The 17,306-nt window shown below is 55.1% G+C and overlaps 2 protein-coding genes and 1 non-coding gene across 3 annotated transcripts in view; 2 read left to right on the top strand and 1 right to left on the bottom strand.

Moving 5' to 3' along the window:
- Nucleotides 1–2,003: 2,003 nt before the first annotated feature.
- Nucleotides 2,004–16,869, top strand: ZBED1 (zinc finger BED-type containing 1). Its single transcript, XM_065914887.1, has 2 exons — nt 2,004–2,136; nt 14,590–16,869. Exon 2 carries the CDS (start codon nt 14,600–14,602, stop codon nt 16,727–16,729), a length of 2,130 nt encoding a protein of 709 aa, XP_065770959.1. The 5' UTR covers nt 2,004–2,136; nt 14,590–14,599; the 3' UTR covers nt 16,730–16,869.
- Nucleotides 2,004–17,306, top strand: part of DHRSX (dehydrogenase/reductase X-linked) — a 143,255-nt gene continuing 127,952 nt past the window's right edge. Inside the window, exon 1 of the mRNA XM_065914889.1 lies at nt 2,004–2,136. Coding sequence (XP_065770961.1) covers nt 2,028–2,136 — 109 coding nt within the window. The 5' untranslated portion in view covers nt 2,004–2,027. The remainder of the gene's footprint in view (nt 2,137–17,306) is intronic.
- Nucleotides 7,717–7,826, bottom strand: LOC136154990 (small nucleolar RNA U109). The gene has a single exon (XR_010660683.1). It is a non-coding gene; the product is annotated as a small nucleolar RNA U109 (small nucleolar RNA).

The following is a 17,306-nucleotide window of genomic DNA, read 5'->3' as shown; positions in this document are numbered from 1 at the left end:
ATTCGTTACCAGCCGAGCCACAAGGGAAGCCCAAGACTACTGGAGTGGGTAGCCTTTCCCTTCTCCAGGTTTTGGAGCTGAAAATAGGGAGATGATCCTGGATTAGCCGGGTGGGTCCACTCTAATCCCACGAGCCTTCAAAAGCAGAGGACGTTATTGGGCTGGAGCGGGAGAGAAGGGAAGGCAGGAGGGACGCTGGAGATGCTGAGGGTGGGATGCTCGGACCAGAGACAGGGCCCCCTTCCCTCCCCACCGCTGACCACCAGTTCAGAAGCAGGGAATTCAGCCTTACAGCCACAGGGAAGTGGGTCCTGCCATCCGTCAACCCGCACAAGCTCCGAAACAGGCTCTTCCACGACACTGCCGGGGAGCCCAGTGGGTAGACGGCTCCGCTTTGACCGTGTTAGACCTCGAGCCCGGAATCACGGGTGAGACTTCTCACCCACAGGGCAGTGAGATGGATCAGATATTGGTGTTGGTTGGGCTTGGTCCACGTGGGGTCATTTATTGTTGCCGTTCAGTCACCCAGTCGTGTCTGACTCTCTGCCACCCCATGGACGGCAGCACGCCAGGCCTCCCTGTCCATCACCAACTCCCAGAGTTCGCCCAAACTCATGTCCATCGAGTCGGTGATGCCATCCAACCGTCTCGTCCTCTGGAGTTGCCAGGCTAGAGTTTCTGTAAGATTGTGGGTAGGGGTCTGTGTGTGGTCTCCTTGGGGGTCTGGGTTAGGGGGAGTTGTGCAGAGGGGGCGGTCCCAGCTGTGATCTGGGTGGGGATATGGTGAAAGTCTAGGTGGGGTGCCGCAGCTCCCGGAGAGTCCCAGCTGGGATTCCACGTCCTGTCTGGGTGGGCTGGGAGGGGGTCCCACCATCCGGGCAGGATTCTCCAGTCTGTGGGAGGTTGTGAGTTCTGGGCTGGAGGTGGGCAGGGGTGCGGATAGTGTATCAGGAGTCCGTGGTCAGAATGGACGGTTTGCGGTCCAGGTTAGGCTCTTGGGGTCTGCGGGCCGGGAGAGGGGCCCTGGGACGGGAGTCCAAGGTCGGGGTTGGGTCCACGTCCCCAGACGGAGTCCTGGGGGTCTGAGTATCGTCCCGGGGGTGAAAGGGCTTTGGGACCTCAGGGGCTGTGTCCCTGGGGACTGTGGTCCAGACAGGGATGTGTGCGTGTTCGTGTGTGTGTGTGTGTGTGTGTGTGTGTGTGTGTCCCTGGGGACTGTGTTCCAGACAGGGGTGTGTGTGTGTGTGTGTGTGTGTGTGTGTGTGTGTGTGTGTCCCTGGGGACTGTGTTCCAGACAGGGTGTGTGTGTGTGTGTGTGTGTGTGTGTGTGTGTGTGTGTGTGTGTGTGTCCCTGGGGACTGTGTTCCAGACAGGGGTGTGTGTGTGTGTGTGTGTGTGTGTGTGTGTGTGTGTGTGAGAGAGACTGGAGACTGTGGTCCAGACAGTGGACATGTATGAGGGGGTTTCTGGCCTGGACTGGGGTCCATGATTGGAGGGGGTCCCAGGGTCTGGTCAGGGGTCCCTGGCGTCTATGATCCGGGAGTGGGGGTCCCCAGGTCTGGGAGGGAGTCCCTAGGGTCCATGATCCTGGGGGCTGTGGTGGTCCTGGAGTCAGGGTGGGGGTCCCTGGTGTCTATGATGGGGGGGTCCTCGAGACCAGGCGGGGGTCCCTAGGGTGCAAGATCCGAGGAGGAGCGTCCTGGGGTCAGGCCAGGGGTCCCTGGGGTCTATGACCCGCGGCGGGGGTTCCGGGGTCCCTGTTCGGGGCGGGGGTGCTCGCCCCCCGGGTCGGACTGGGGTCCGGGAGGGGCTGGGGGCGCGCGCAGGAGGGCCTGGGGGCGCGCGCGGGACGGGAGTCGGGGGCGCGCGCAGGAGGGCCTGGGGGCGCGCGCAGGAGCGGCTGGGGGCGCGCGCGGGGCGGGGCGCGGGCGGGGCGCGGGGCGGGCCGGCGCGGGCGCGTTTCCGCCGTCCGGCCCGGGGCTCCGAGGCCCGCGGAAGCGGCGGCGGCGGCGGCGGCGGGGGCAGCCATGTCGCCTTTGTCCGCGGCGCGGGCGGCCCTGCGGGTGTACGCGGTGGGCGCGGCGCTGGTCCTGGCGCAGCTGCTGCGCCGGTGCGTCCGGGGCTTCGTGGAGCCAGGTCAGCGGCCGGGAGGGGCCCGGGGAGGCGGCGAGGGCCGGGCCGCGCGGGCCGGGCGGAGCTGCGGGGGGCTGTCCGGGGGCCGCGCCGCCGAGCCCGGGGCGCGCCCTCCGCCCGTGGAGGGGACCCCCAGGTTTGGGGCGGAGCTGGGAGTGGGCGCGGGGAGGCGGGCGCGTCGGGCGCTCCCGGAAGCAGGGCCGGGCGGCCTGCGGGGGTGGCTTGGGGGGAAGGCGCGCCTTCCCCAGCGCCCCGGAGGCTGGGGTCTCTCCAGGGGATCCGTGCGCGCCCCAACTGCGGCGGGACCCCCCTCCCTCGCCGGGGTCCCTGCGCTCTGCAGACCCGCATCCCGGAGGGAGGCGGGGGGCGCCCGAGATCCCGGCCCCGCGCAGGCTGCACTAGGACGGGGCCTGCCCGGGTTTGCGGGGACTGGAGCCGGGGGCGCGCCAAGGAGCCGGGGGCGGCTTCTAGGAGCCCTGGAGAGGGGGCTTCCGTTTAGTGGCCTCTGGTTTCTCCGGCCTGCACCACCTGCGCGGAGCCTTGGGCCCAAACTTGGCGGTTTGGGGACCCGTTCGTGTTTTCACGCATATTAGGGACCCCCGCCCCCACCAATCTGGGGGGGGTCTCCGGCTGTGTCTGGTCACCTCGGTATTCTCAGGACTTGGATCGAGGAAGCCGGTGTTGTTTGTGTCTGCTCTTGAACTGCAGGGTATCCAAATAACTCGAGGGTCTGTGAGCCGTAAAGGACATGTGAATTTTTTTAGGTGAAAAGGAGCTACTTTCGGAAACCGAGTGTTCTCTGGGAAGCGTGGTCCCCTGTTACCTTGTAACGAATCTCTTTATCGTCTGGCCTAAGAGGAGAGAGAGATTCTCAAGTCCAACTGTGTTTTCAAGGGTGTTGGCGTGGCACCCCCGGGCAGCCTGTGGGCAACGCCCCTGACCACCCCCCGGGAGACTGGGGTGGAAAAACAGCCAAAGAGGCTCTTAGTATGCTTGTGAAAATGCCTTCCAGGGCCTCCATCACCCCCCACGAAGGCGCAGCAGGGCCCAAACCTTGCTCACCTGCAGCTTGAGCACAAGTACTTGTTTTTCTACCCTCTCTGGGGTCTTCACCCAGGGAGATACATCTTCCAGCTTTATGGGAGCTAAGCGTTTCGCTTTCTGATACACTGTGTTTTGGTGCTTTTTTAAAAAGAACATCGAGGATGACTGGAAAAGACTGCAGAGGCAGGCAGAGGGGAGGGCAGAGAACCGCTTTGACATCTTGGGCTGACTTGTAAACGGTGGATGGCTGTGAAGAGCTGTCCCACGTTTGCCCCCAGCTGGGCCCTAAATTGCAGAGCACCCAGGGGAGCTTCTGGGCTTCCCTGCTGCCTCAGACAGTAAACACTCTGCCTGCAACGCGGGATACCCGGGTTCGATCCCTGGGTGGGGAAGATCCCCCGGAGAAGGGAATGGCCACCCACTCCAGTATTCTGGCCTGGAGAATCCCATGGACGGAGGAGCCTGGCAGGTCAGACATTGAACTTTGCCCAGGTATGCAGCTAGATAAACTGTAACCCAGAGGCCCAGTTCTGATGCAGAATAGCTGGGGTTTTTTTGTTTTGGTTCTAAAGTCTTTATTGAATTTGTGACCGTGTTGCTTCTGTTTTTATGTTTCTGGGTTTTTTTTGATTACTGAGTCATAAGGGAACTTAGCAACCCCACCCGGGATTGAACCTGGTATTGAAAGGCCTAATCTTAACCATTGGTCCACCAGGGAAGTCCTGGTTTTTTGCCTTTAAGCATCAGATGTTTTCTTTTTTAATAGTATGTATAGTCTATATAAATGTGTACAAAGTATAAAATGATTAGTGTGGAAGTACTGCAGGGAGGAAGTCAACCATTCTGACTCCATGTTGGAAGCTGTTTCTTTGACTTGCTTTTTATTATTATAGAGGAAGAAAAGAAGAAAGTCGCTCAGCCCTGTCTGACTCTCTGTGACCCCATGGACTGGATAACCCATCAGGCACCTCTGTCCATGGGGTTTTCCAGGCAGGAATACTGGAGTGGGTTGCCATGCCCTTCTCCGGGAAGATCTCCTAGAGAAGGGAAAGGCTTACCCACCCCAGTATCTTGGCCTGGAGAAGTCCATGGACTGTACAGTCCATGGGGTCGGAAAAGAGTCCTGAACGGCTGAGCGACTTTCACTTAAAGTGCATTTATTTAGCTCTGGAGAGATAGTTTGTCCCTGCCCACCTGTGAATAGATGAGATTAACACACCCCTGAGGAAGGCTGGACATTTCATGGGAGATGTTTTGCAAGACTCAAGATCCTTTGACTTGACTTCCACACTGTCTCTCCCTCTCTCCTTTTGATTTCAGTTCTGCGTTGCTTCTTTCTCTCAGATCTATACAAGAACCTGGCATCCAGACCCCAATAAGATACTTACTTTGAGGCGCTAGTCTGCCGTGTTCTCGGTCTGCAGGCTCCGTGATTAAAGTCTCTTTCTTGCCTCAACAGTTTGTCTCTCGGATTCACTGGCCTGTGGTGTGGAGAGCAGAGCGACCGTGGTCTCAGTGACAGAATTACTTTCTTATTTATATATTTTAAAGTGATAACGACAAACCATGGCAGTGATTGCTGAAGTGCATTTGGTATTTTGAAAGGCCTTTTTTAAAAAAAAAATTTATGAATTGAATGATAATTTTTCTATAGTGTTCTCTTGCTTTCTGCTGTAAAATACTGTGAATCAGCTAGCAGTTTATTCACTCAGTCTTGTTCAGCTCTTGCAACCTCATGGACTGCGGCACGCCAGGCTTCCCTGCCCATCACCAGCTCCTGGTGTTTACTCAAACTCATGTCCATCGAGTCCATGACACCATCCAACCATCCCATCCTCTGTCATCCCCTCGTCTCCTGCCTTCAGTCTTTCCCAGCATCAGGGTCTTTTCCAATGAGTTAGCGTCAGGAGGCCAAAGTGTTGGAGTTTCAGTTTCAGCATCAGTCCTTCCAATGATTATTCAGGACTGATCTCCTTTAGGATGGACTGGTTGGATCTCCTTGCAGTCCAAGGGACTCTCAAGAGTCTTCTCCAAACCACAGTTCAAAAGCATCAATTCTTCAGCGCTCAGCTTTCTTTATGGCCCAACTCTCACATCCATACAAGACTACAGGAAAAACCACAACTTTCACTAGACATACCTTTGTTGGCAAAGTAATGTCTCTGCTTTTTAATATACTGTCTAGGTTGGTCCTGCAAGGACCAAGCGTCTTTTAATTTCATGGCTGCAAGTCACCATCTGCAGTGATGTTGGAGCCCCAGAAAATAAAGTCTGCCACTATTTCCCCTGTTTCCCCATCTATTTGCCGTGAAGTGACGGGACCCAATGCCATGATCTTAGTTTTTTTTTTTTTTTGACTGTTGAGTTTTAAGCCAGCTTGAATCGGCTATAGGTTTACATCTGTCCCCTCCCTCTCGAGCCTCCCTCCCACCCACATCCACCCCTCCGGGTCATCCCAGAGCCCCGAGCTGGCCCTCTGTGCTACAGAGCAGATTCCCACCAGCCGTCTGTTTCACTCGTGGTCGTGTGTGCATATGTGTCAACGCTCGTCTCTCAATTCGTCCCACCGTCTCCTTCCCCGTTGTGTGTTCACAACTCCGTTCTCCGCGCCCGTGTCTCGGCTCCCGCTCTGGTCTCTGATCACCCACCTGGAGAGGTCAGATCGCACGTCAGATTTAAGACTTCCTTGCTTATGCGCGTTGCTAACATTTGCACGTCAGGTAATGAATATCTGCTGAGTCTGCCTGGGAATCGTCTCAGCCCTTCAACGGGGGCTTGCTTGGGCAAACGTGGAGTTTTCTGGAGGTGAGCTGTTTCGCGTCTTTTTCGTGGGGCAAAACTGGCAGCACATACATATTCATTGCACTGGAATAACTCCTACCGGCGTGACTGATACGATGGAGGTTTCTCTCCCACGTTTATAACCGTCCCTTTGGAAGTGTTCATGGCCCTGAACGTTTTATTTGCTGGGGCAGGCGTGCGGCGTGCATGCCCGGGGATTCTGTGAAAAGGTGGAATAAGATGCTTGAAAAAGGAGCTGACTCCTGAAGGGGACCTTTTCTTAAAACGTATGACTACAGACAGGAGCGTGAGAAACGCTTGGCGGTTGGAGGTTCATGCGTGTCTGGAGACGTATGTGGGCGAATGAAGAATTCCTCTAATAGAGCCTGACTTCCACATTCTCCATGGTGATTGTCTGTTACGACTTCTTGTTGTTCAGTTGCTAAGTCATGTCCGAGTCTGTCATCCCATGGACCACAGCACACCGGGCCTCCCTGTCCATCACCAGCTCCTGGAGTTTACTCAAACTCTTGTCCGCTGAGTCGGTGATGCCATCCAACCATCTCATCCTCTGTCGTCCCCCTGTCCTCCTGCCCTCAATCTTTCCCAGCATCGGGGTCTTTTCCAGTGAGTCGACACTTTGCATCAGGTGGCCAAACTGTTGGAGTTTCAGCTTCAACATTAGTCCTTCCAATGAATATTCAGGACTGATCTCCTTCAGGATGGACTGGTTGGATCTCCTTGCAGTTCGAGGGACTCTCAAGAGTCCTCTCCAACAGCACAGATCAAAAGCATCAATTCATTAGTCAAACCACAGCTTCGACTAGACGGACCTTTGTCAGCAAAGTGATGTCTTTGCTTTTTAATACACAGTCTAGTTTGGTCATAGCTTTTCTTCCAAGGAGCAAGAGTCTCTTAATTTCATGGCTGCAGTCACCGTTTGTGGTGATTTTGGAGCCCAAGAAAATAAAGGTACCATGCAGACTTTCCCCTAAGAATTCTGTTTCAGGGACTCCCCTGGGGGTCCCACGGTTAAGGCTCCTTGCTTCCACTGCAGGGGGCTCAGGTTCCATCTACAGTTGGGGAACTAAGCTCTTCCATGCCTTAGGCAGGCCCCCAAATTTAAAAAAAAAAAAAAAAAAAAAGATGCAAAAAAAAAAACCAAATTCATGATGAACAATAACCACAAAAAATTAAAAAAAATCCAAAAACAGTTCTGTTGCAAATAGGAGTCAGGCCTTCTGATCTGGAAAATGGACTTTGGTCTGGAAAATGGACTTCTGCTGATGGACTGACTGTCCAGCTCAAGAACAGAGGTCAGCTGGCCCGTTTACGAAGCCATTTTAGGGAGGATTCTAGTTTTCAAACTGTAGGATTTTTTAAAAAAAGTCTGTCAAGAGGAAGTAGCATCTGGTTGGTTTTGCGTACATATACACAGTTGGGAGCTGCCTCCAGGGAGGCAAAACCATAATTTGGTTGATCTTTGGCTCTTTTTCAGTCTTGAAAAGAAATGAGGACTCCCCCTCCCCCCAAGAGCTTTGGTTTATGTGGCTTTTTGCCTATCTATATGGATCCTATTCAGTTACACGTTAATAAAGTTAAAACAAATTAAAAATTTTTTTGGCGATGTTGAGAAATTCTTCTTACAGTTGCTCAGCTGTGGTCATGGTATTGTGGTTATGTTTTTTATCTTTTATCGGGAAATACAGTTTTCTCCCAGGGAGGGGCCACAGTTGGTTTCTTTTTTTTTTTTTTTTGGAATGTAGGAGAAACAGTACTACTCAATGTTACGGAGACCTCCTTTATTATTCTAGCATGTTATAAGATGCCATCCTGCAGAGGAATGAGGAGCCGACATTCACATGCAGTCACTGAAAAAAACTTGAAAGCGTTAGCACGGAAATCTATAACATGTATTTCAGATCACGTTCACAAGACACTGACGTGTTACTCCCAGTAGCATTTCTTAGTTGCTGTTGTTTAGTTGCTGAGTCATAACCAGCTCTTTGTGACCCTGTGGACTGCAGCCCGCCAGGCTCCTCTGTCCATGGGATTCTCCAGGCAAGAATCCTGGAGTGGCTTGCCGTTTCCTCCTCCAGGGGAATCTTCCCGACCCAGGAATCGATCCCATGTCTTCTGCATTAGCAGGAGGGTTCGTTACCAGTGAGTCACCTGGGAAGCCCAACATTTTAATTTTTCTGCCTCTTACCCAGCGAAAAATCACAAACCACTTACATGCACTCCCTAGTAACATTTTTTTTTCAACCCAAGAAAAAATAACAAGCTGCTTATATGTTACTCCCAGTCATGTGTGTGTGTTTTTTTTTTTCTTTTCACCCAACAAAAAACAACTACATTCTCCCCAAACACCAGATCAGGGAGCGTGGTGGCTGTTTTCGGTTCTTGCCGGTTTCTGGAAGTCCTGGTGGAGCAGAGTGATGCTGGCCCTTCACTTGGTGACTTCATTGCTCGTCTCGGGACACGGCTGTTGTGTTTGTGGACGATCTGGCCGGTGCCACTGCTGTGAGCCAAGGCAAGACCTCCCCGGGCCCCAGCTGGCATCTTGGCCGTGGTCCACCCTACCCCCCGCCCACCCCACCGCCAGAGATGCTAGGGTTCCCCTGTGAGAGGCTCTCGGCTTGGACAGAACCTTCATTCCTGACTCTGAAAGCGGCCGGGGACCGTCCAGGTATCGCTCTGCCCCGCTGTGTTCAGTGTATAACGCTCCAGCCCATCACACGCGATTGGACAGCCACACAGAAAAGAATGGAAGCGGAATATTCGCTGACGCCATATGCAGAAATGACCTCTAGGGGCTTCGCTGATGGCCCACTGGTTAAAAATCTGCCTTGCTGTGCGGGGGATACCAGTTCGATCCCTGGTCTGGGAATCACGCCGTGTGGGATGTAAGCCCACGTGCCGCAGCTAGACACCAGCTCCCAGTCACCACGACAAGAGAAAGCTGTCATGCAGCAGTGAAGACCCAGGGCAGCCAAAGAAAAAAAAAACCCTCCAAAATCTCAAAAGGAATTGAAGACCTAAATGTAAGACTCTCAAAACCATAAAACTCTCAGCAGAAAGCATAGGCAGACAGCAATTTGACTTAACTTCTGAGCGGTACCTTTTTGGTTCTGTCTGTGGCGGGAAGGGAAATAAAAGCAGAAATAACCAAATGGCATCTAATTAAACATAAAAGGTTTTTTGCAGAGTAAAGGGAACCTTGGACAAAACAAAAGGACAGCCAGTGGAAGGGGGGGAAGTACTTAACAAATAATGTGACTGATAACGGGCTTCCCAGGCGGCTCGGGGTAAAGAATCTGTCTGCATTGCGGGAGATACAGGAGACCTGGGTTCGATCCCTGGGTCGGGAAGGTCCCCTGGAGGAGGGCATGGCAACCCACTCTAGTATTTTTGCCTGGAGAATCCCATGGACAGAGGAGCCTGGCAGGCTACAGTCTGTGGGGTTGCAAAGAGTCAAACATGAGTTAGCAATTGAGCACGCGTGCATTACTTGATGCGGGGTTTTCATCCAAAATAACATAAACAGCTCATACAATCGAACATAAAAAAGCCCCCCAAATCACCCAATTATTTGGGCCTCCCAGCTGACTCGGTGGTAAAGAACCCGCCTGGCACCGCAGGAGACGTAAGAGATGCAGGTTCGATCCCTGGGTCGGGAAGATCCCCTGGAGAAGGACATGGCAACCCATCCCGGTATTCTTGCCTGGAGAATCCCATGGACAGAGGAGCCTGGCGGGCTGCAGTCTGTGGGGTCGCAGAGAGTCAGACACGGCTGAAGCGACTTAGCATGCAACCCAATTAAAAACAGCCAGAAGATCTCAATGGGTATTTAAAGCTGACATTTCTGCCAGGAAGACAGACGGGTGGGCGACAGATACTTGAAAAGATGCTCAGCATCGCTGACCTCAGAGAAACGTCAGCTAAAAAAGCAGAGTGGAAAAAAGCCCAAACAAACCGTCTTCCCGAGTCCCCGTCTTACTCGGGGGCCTCGGGGAATCCGGCCATCATTTGCCCAGTTGTTGTGGAACTGCAAGGGGGAGACCCCCCAAGGGCGGCGCCTCCTTAGGCCACTTGTCACGATGCTTCCTGCAGGACCATCCTCAGACCACCCGCAGCCAAACAGCACCGATCCGTCATCGTGATGCCAATCATGAAGTAGTAGGAAAGGCCGATGAGAGTGAATTGCATTGCCCGTGTAGGACGGGAGAGCTCCATTCCAGAGCCCAGCTGTGGTGGCCACTGCGAGGGTCCCCTCGCTTTAGGGGACCCCCTCTCCCACGCCCAGGCACCCCCCACTCCTCGCCCAGCTGCAGGAGCTGTGATCCCGGGGTCTCTCCTCTCTCTCTGAGTCCTAGCCCTGTTGGATCGCCACCCCCGGAGCCCCCACCTCTGAGCCCTCTGGCTGGAGCAAAGCACTTGAAATCACACGAAGGCATCCTGTCTCTTTCTGGGGACCAGACGTCTGAGGTCCGGGTGTCCCAGGGCTGAGCTCCATCCAGAGGCTCCAGGGGAGGGTCCTCCCTGCTTCTTCCAGCTTCCGGGGGCTCCAGGCTTCTGTCCCTGGGCTGGTGGCCGCCTCCCTCCCGTCTCCGCCTCCGTTTCCACGTGGCTTCTCCTCTGCGTCCGTGTCTCCCCTCTTGTGTGCCTTATCCTTGGGTTTAAGGCCACCCTCGTCCAAGAGGACCTCATCTCAGACCCTTCACTCCATCACCTCTGCAGAGACCTTGCTTCCATATCACGTCATCTTCTGTGGTTCTGGGCGGACATGCATTTTGAGTGGAGGCTGCTTTTTCAACCCTCTGTCGTTACTGAGTTTTGAACAGTTGCGCCCACGCTCAGAAAATGCCTGGTGGCTGCGGTTTGTGATTTAACTGTGGGCGCTGCATGGTAGATTGAACAAACTCGGGGAGGTGGTGAAGGACAGGGAAGCCTGGCGTGCTGTAGTCCATGGGGTCGCAAAGAGTCGGACATGACTGAGCGCCCAAACGATAACAGGCGATTGAAAGCTTGCAGATTTAACAGACACCTTTTTTTTTTCAATTGAAAAAATTTTAAAATAATTGATATATATTTGATTTACAGGAGTGTGTTAGGTTCAGATGTACATCAAAGTGATTCAGTTCGGCACACACATACATTTTCATATTCTTTCCCATTACAGCAAGATGATAGTAGTATATTATATAGTTATCTGGATATATAATCATATAATGAATATAGTTTCCTGTTATATATGGTAACTAGGTCCCTGTTATTCATCTATTTTATATATAGTCGGAAAGTGAGAGTTGCTTAGTTGTGTCCCACTCTGCGACCCCACGGACTATCCAGCCCATGGGATTCTCCAGGCCAGAATGCTGGAGTGGGTAGCCTTTCCCTTCTCCAGGGGATCTTCCCAACCCAGGGATCGAACCCAGGTCTCCCACACTGCAGGCAGATTCTTTACCAGCTGAGCCACCAGGGAAGCCCAAGATGAATATAGTTTCCTGTTGTATATGGTACGTAGGTCCTTGTGAGTTATCTATTTTATGTATAGTCGTGTGCATCTGTTAATCCCAAACTCCTAATATATCTCTCCTCCTTCCGCTTTCGTAAGCATGAGTTTTCTGTCTGTGGGTAACAGACACCTTTAATTCTTTTCTTGATATAGTCTTTGTTTGCTTTTGGACCGCATGCAGGATCCTAGTTCCGCGCCCAGGGATCGAACCTGCGCCCCCTGCCGTGCATAACATAGATGTGGAGCTGCCAACTATAAAATAGGTGACTGACATGCTCCCACTGGCATTAGCATTAACCACTGGACCAGCAGGGAAGTCCCCTGACACCTGCTAGGAAAACTCAGCTCGCCTCTCGGGTGTCCCGGCCTTCTGACTGGCAGCTCCTCGGAGCCGAACGTGTGGGCATCGCCAGCAGTGGGAGCCTGGGGACCTGAGCTCTGAGAGGCCAGGGACGCTGCACCAGAGATCGGAGGCTTCTCAGGGTCCAGGCGTTTGTGGCCACGGGGCGGGGGGCATTCTGAGGCATTCCAGGGATGGAGAATTCCCTTCCTGCCCTAGTCTGGCGTCCATGCCCAGATGCACCTGGGGAGAAAAATAGAGCCTGTGAAGTGCAAAAGTCCTCTTTCTAATTTTTTCATTGAGTTATCGTTGATGTCGTTGTTGTTCAATAATGCCTGACTCTTTGCGACCTCGGAGACTGTAGCACGCCAGGCTTTCCCATCCTTTACCATCTCCCAGAGCTTGCTCAAACTCATGTCCGTCGAGTTGGTGATGCCATCCAACCAAGTCATCCTCTGTCGTCACTTTCTCCTCCCAGTTCAATCTTTCCCAGCATCAGGGTGTTTTCCAACGAGTTGGCTCTTCACATCCAATGACCAAATTATTGCAGCTTCAGCTTCAGTGTCAGTCCTTCCAGTGGACACCCAGGACTGATTTCCTTTAGGATGGACTGGTTGGATCTCCTTGCAATCCCAGGGACTCTCAAGAGTCTTCTCCAACATCACAGTTCAAAAGCATCAATTCTTCGGTGTTCAACTTTCTTTATGGTCCAACTCTCACATTCATACATGACTGCTGGAAAAACCGTAGCTTTGACTAGATGGACCTTTGTCGACAAAGTAATTTGCTGTCTAGGTTGGTCATAACTTTTCTTCCAAGGAGCAAGCGTGTTTTCATTTCAGGGCTGCAGTCACCACCTGCGGTGATTCTGGAGCCCAAGAAAATAAAGTCTGTCATTCTTTCCACTGTTTCCCCATCTGTTTGCCGTGAAGTGATGGGACCGGATGCCATGATTTTTGCTTATTATATAATAATGGCTGTATTTCCTGTCTTGTCTATATTCTTGTGTCTTATTTTATACATAACAGTTTGTACCTCTCAATCTCCTTTTCTTATATCTTCTCTCCCCGTTTCCTTCTCCCCACTGGTCACCACTAGTTTGTTCTATAAATCTGTGAGTTTGCTTCTTTTTTGTTATCTTCACTAGTTTCGGGCATATATATATATATATTTGACTGCCTTGTGTCTTTGTTGCAATATGCAGAATCTTCAGTTGTGACATGGGGGATCCAGTTCCCTGACAAAGGATGGAACCTTGCATTGGAAGCTTGGAGTCTTAGCCACTGGACCACCCGCAAAGTCCCCATATTCACTAGTTTTTAAAACTTTTTTAAAAAAATTGGATTGCCTGCATAACTAAGAATCATAGAGTTATTTGTCTTCCTCGGTCTTAACTTCACTGAGCATGATAATCTCTAGGTCCATCCGTGTTGCGCAAATGGTATTCGCTCATGCTTTTTCGTGGCTGTGTAATATTCCATCGTGTCCATGTACCACGTCGTCTTTATCCATTCCTCTGCTGATGGACACAGGTTGCTTCCGTGTCTTGTCTGTCTTGAATAGTGTTGGAATGAACACTGACGTGTGTGTATCTTTTTGAATTGTAACTTTGTCTGGATATCATGCCCAGGAATGGGACGGCAGGATCATGCGGCAGTTCTGTTTTTCATTTTTAAAAAGGACGTCCATGCTGTTCTCCATATTGGCTGCACTGTTTTACATTCCCACCAGCAGTGTCGGAAGGGGTCCCTTTCCCCCGCATCCTTGTCGGCATGGGTTCCTTGTGTTCTTTTTGATGAAAATCATTCTGACAGGGGTGAGGTGATACCTCATTGTGGTCAAAGAGGCGTCACTGAGAAACATAAAATTTGAAAAAAATCTTGAATGCTGGTGTGCCAGCCTCATGTCTGCGTGTGCTGTTCTTAGTCGCTCGGTTCTGTCTGACTCTTGGCGACCCCGTGGACCTCAGCCTACCAAGGCTCCTCTGTCCCCGGGATTCTCCAGGCCAGAATGCTGGAGTGGGTGACCCATTCCTTTTCCAGCGGATCTTCCCCACCCAGGGGTCTCCAGCATTGCCGGCAGGTTCTTTACCCGCTGAGGTGCCAGGGAAGCCCAAGAATGCTGGAGTGGGCAGCCTATCCCTTCTCTAAGAGATCTTCCCGACCTGGGCATCCAACCAGGGGTCTCCCACACTGCAGGCGGATGCTTCACCTGGTGAGCCACGAGGGACGCACGCTGCCTGCTTGAGAAGCTCCATATGTGCTCCTCTTATCTGAGCCTCTTTTCTTGGTGGCCTTTGACACGCCTGCATCCTGACCAGAAGTCTTTAGGAGTTGGGGGGATGTGGTTCCTCTTGGCCTGGCAAGGGGGTGTTTGGGAACCGTGGGGTCTGCCTGGGGAAAAGACCCACCTGCTTGCTTGCCGGGCTGGTTTATTTCCCAGAACAGGACGTAATACACCAGCTCAGGTGAGGAAAGAGCTTTCGTGACGTGTCCAAAGAGGATGGAAACACTAAAAAAAAAAAATAAATAAATAAAGCAATCAATAAATGCATGTCTCCGACGCACGTGGATGGAACAGCCGCTCGCTTTTCACATTGAGCCTCACCGCTTTGCCACCAGCTGGAGCAGCGGCCTCGGGGTGGTCCCCACTGCCGTGCGCCCTCCATGCGCGCGCACGCCCTCGTTTCTGGAGCCACCCCGCTCCCCGCACCCGCCGGCCGGGCGGAGCCGGGCCGTCTTCTCACGCTCTTTGTTCTGCTGCTTCTCGGCAGGTCGTCCCGAATGAGCGGAGGCCCAGCCGGGGGCGGCGCGATGGAGTGCAAGAGCCTGGAGGGCGGGCAGAGCGACCTCAAGCTGGTGGCGCACCCGCGCGCCAAGAGCAAAGTGTGGCGGTACTTTGGCTTCGACACGAACGCGGAGGGCTGCATCTTGCAGTGGAAGAAGATCTACTGCCGCATCTGCATGGCCCAGATCGCCTACTCGGGCAACACCTCCAACCTGTCCTACCACCTGGAGAAGAACCACCCCGACGAGTTCTGCGAGTTCGTCAAGAGCAACACCGAGCAGATGCGCGAGGCCTTCGCCAGCGCCTTCTCCAAGCTGAAGCCGGACCCCGCGCAGCCCGGCGGCGCGCCGGAGCCGCTGGCCGCCAAGGCCGGCGCGCACGGCCACGAGAGCCGCAGGCAGCAGGAGCTGACCGCCGCCGTCATGGGCCTCATCTGCGAGGGCCTCTACCCGGCCTCCATCGTGGATGAGCCCACGTTCAGGGCGCTGCTGAAGGCGGCCGAGCCGCGCTACGAGCTGCCGAGCCGCAAGTTCTTCTGCGGCAAGGCCATCCCCGAGCGCTACGGCGCCGTGCGCGAGGCGGTGCTCAAGGAGCTGGCGGACGCCGCCTGGTGCGGCGTCTCCACCGACCTCTGGCGCAGCCCGACCCAGAACCGCACCTACGTGACGCTGTCGGCGCACTTCCTGGGCCGCGCCGCCCCCCACGGGCTGGCGGTGGGCTCCCGCTGCCTCAAGACCTTCGAGGTGCCCGAGGAGAACGCGGCCGAGACCATCACGCGCGTCCTGTACGAGGCGTTCATCGAGTGGGGCGTGCACGCCAAGGTCTTCGGCGCCACCACGGACGGCGGCAAGGACCTGGCGCAGGCCTGCTCGCTGCTCGACATCCCGGTGCATATGCCGTGCCTCGGCCACACCTTCGACGCGGCCATCCGCCAGGCCTTCCGGCTGCCCAAGCTGGGCGCGCTGCTGGGCCGCTGCGCCAAGCTGGTGGCCTACTTCCAGCAGTCGTCCGTGGCCATGGTCATGCTCCACGAGAAGCAGCGGCAGCAGAACGCGGCCCCCTGCATGCTGCTGAGCAACCGCGTGGCCTGGTGGGGCAGCACGCTGGGCATGCTGCAGCGGATCAAGGAGCAGCAGTTCGCCATCGCCGGGGTGCTGGTGGAGGACACCAACAACCACCATCTCATGCTGGAGGCCGCCGAGTGGGCCACCATCGAGGGCCTGGTGGAGCTGCTGCAGCCCTTCAAGCAGGTGGCCGAGATGCTCTCGGCCTCCAAGTACCCCACCATCAGCATGGTGAAGCCGCTGCTGCACATGCTCCTGAACACGACGCTCAACCCCAAGGAGACGGACCCCAAGGAGATCAGCATGGCCAAGGAGGTGATCGCCAAGGAGCTCGCCAAGACCTATCAGGAGAGCCCCGAGATCGACCTGTTCCTCAACGTGGCCACCTTCCTGGACCCGCGCTACAAGCGGCTGCCGTTCCTCTCCACCTTCGAGCGGCAGCAGGTGGAGAACCGCGTGCTGGAGGAGGCCAAGGGCCTCCTGGAGAAGCTCAAAGAGGGCGCCTACCGCGCGCCCGAGGACAAGGCGGCCGCGCCGCCCGAGGAGCCGCCGCCGGCCAAGAAGCCGGCGCCCTCGCCCACGCCGCCGCCGGCCAGCGTCATCAACGACATGCTGGCCGAGATCTTCTGCCCCACGGGCGGCGTGGAGGACCAGGAAGAGTGGCATGCCCAGGTGGTGGAGGAGCTGAGCAATTTCAAGTCGCAGAAGCCTCTGGGGCTCAACGAGGACCCGCTCAAGTGGTGGTCGGACCGCCTGGCGCTCTTCCCGGTGCTGCCCAAGGTGCTGCAGAAGTACTGGGCGGTGGCGGCCACGCGCGTCGGCCCCGAGCGCCTCTTCGGCTCCTGCGCCACGGTGGTGAGCGCCAAGCGCAACCGCCTGGCCCCCGCGCACGTGGACGAGCAGGTCTTCCTTTACGAGAACGCGCGCGGCGGCGGCGGCGCCGACGCCGAGCTGGAGGACGAGGACGAGGGCGAGTGGGGCCTGGACCACGAGCAGGCCTTCGCGCCCGGCGAGGCGGCCCAGGCCGGCTTCTTCGGCGTCAGGGACGGCAGCTTCGTGTAGGCCCGGGCCGGGGCCCGGTGGGCGGTACCTGTCTGGATGCTCGGCTGGCTGTCGGGACTGACGCCCCCGCCACCCCAGTGCGGGTGGGCGCACTGATGCTGCAAATGCGGGAATCGCGCAGAAGAGAGACAGCGGGGTCTTTGGTGGGGGCGAGGTGTGTGTGCGCCCCAGAGGGCAGAGGCGAACTCTGGGTGGTCCCAGAGAAGGGAGACGGACTCTGCGTGGTCCCAGAGGACTGAAACGGATTCTGGGTGGTCCACAGACAAGAAAGATGGACTCTGGGTGTCCCAGACAAGAGAGATGGACTCTAGTTCCCCCAGAGGACAGAGACAGACTCTGGATGCTCCACAGAGGGCAGAGATGAGTCTGTTGAGTGGTCCAAACCTGGTGAAAACAAGTGTTTCCTCTGCGGGGTGGGGGCAGCAGTGGGGGGATCCCCTTGTGTCCCAGGAACAGGGAAGGAGATGACTTTTGAAAACCGGAGGCGTCTGCCCATCGGGTTACAAGTCCTCAACTCCCCCCGACGCTAGCATGGCCGGCGGGGATGCTCTGCCTCCCTCTTTACCTGCAGCGTCCA

This window comes from Muntiacus reevesi, chromosome X (assembly GCF_963930625.1).
Source record: "Muntiacus reevesi chromosome X, mMunRee1.1, whole genome shotgun sequence".
Lineage (NCBI taxonomy): Eukaryota > Metazoa > Chordata > Mammalia > Artiodactyla > Cervidae > Muntiacus > Muntiacus reevesi.
This window is presented reverse-complemented; position numbering and strand designations above follow the sequence as displayed.

What these genes read in the sequence shown, in the direction of transcription:
- ZBED1 (XM_065914887.1), top strand. Translation starts at nt 14,600, where the DNA reads ATGAGCGGAGGCCCAGCCGGGGGCGGCGCGATGGAGTGCAAGAGCCTG.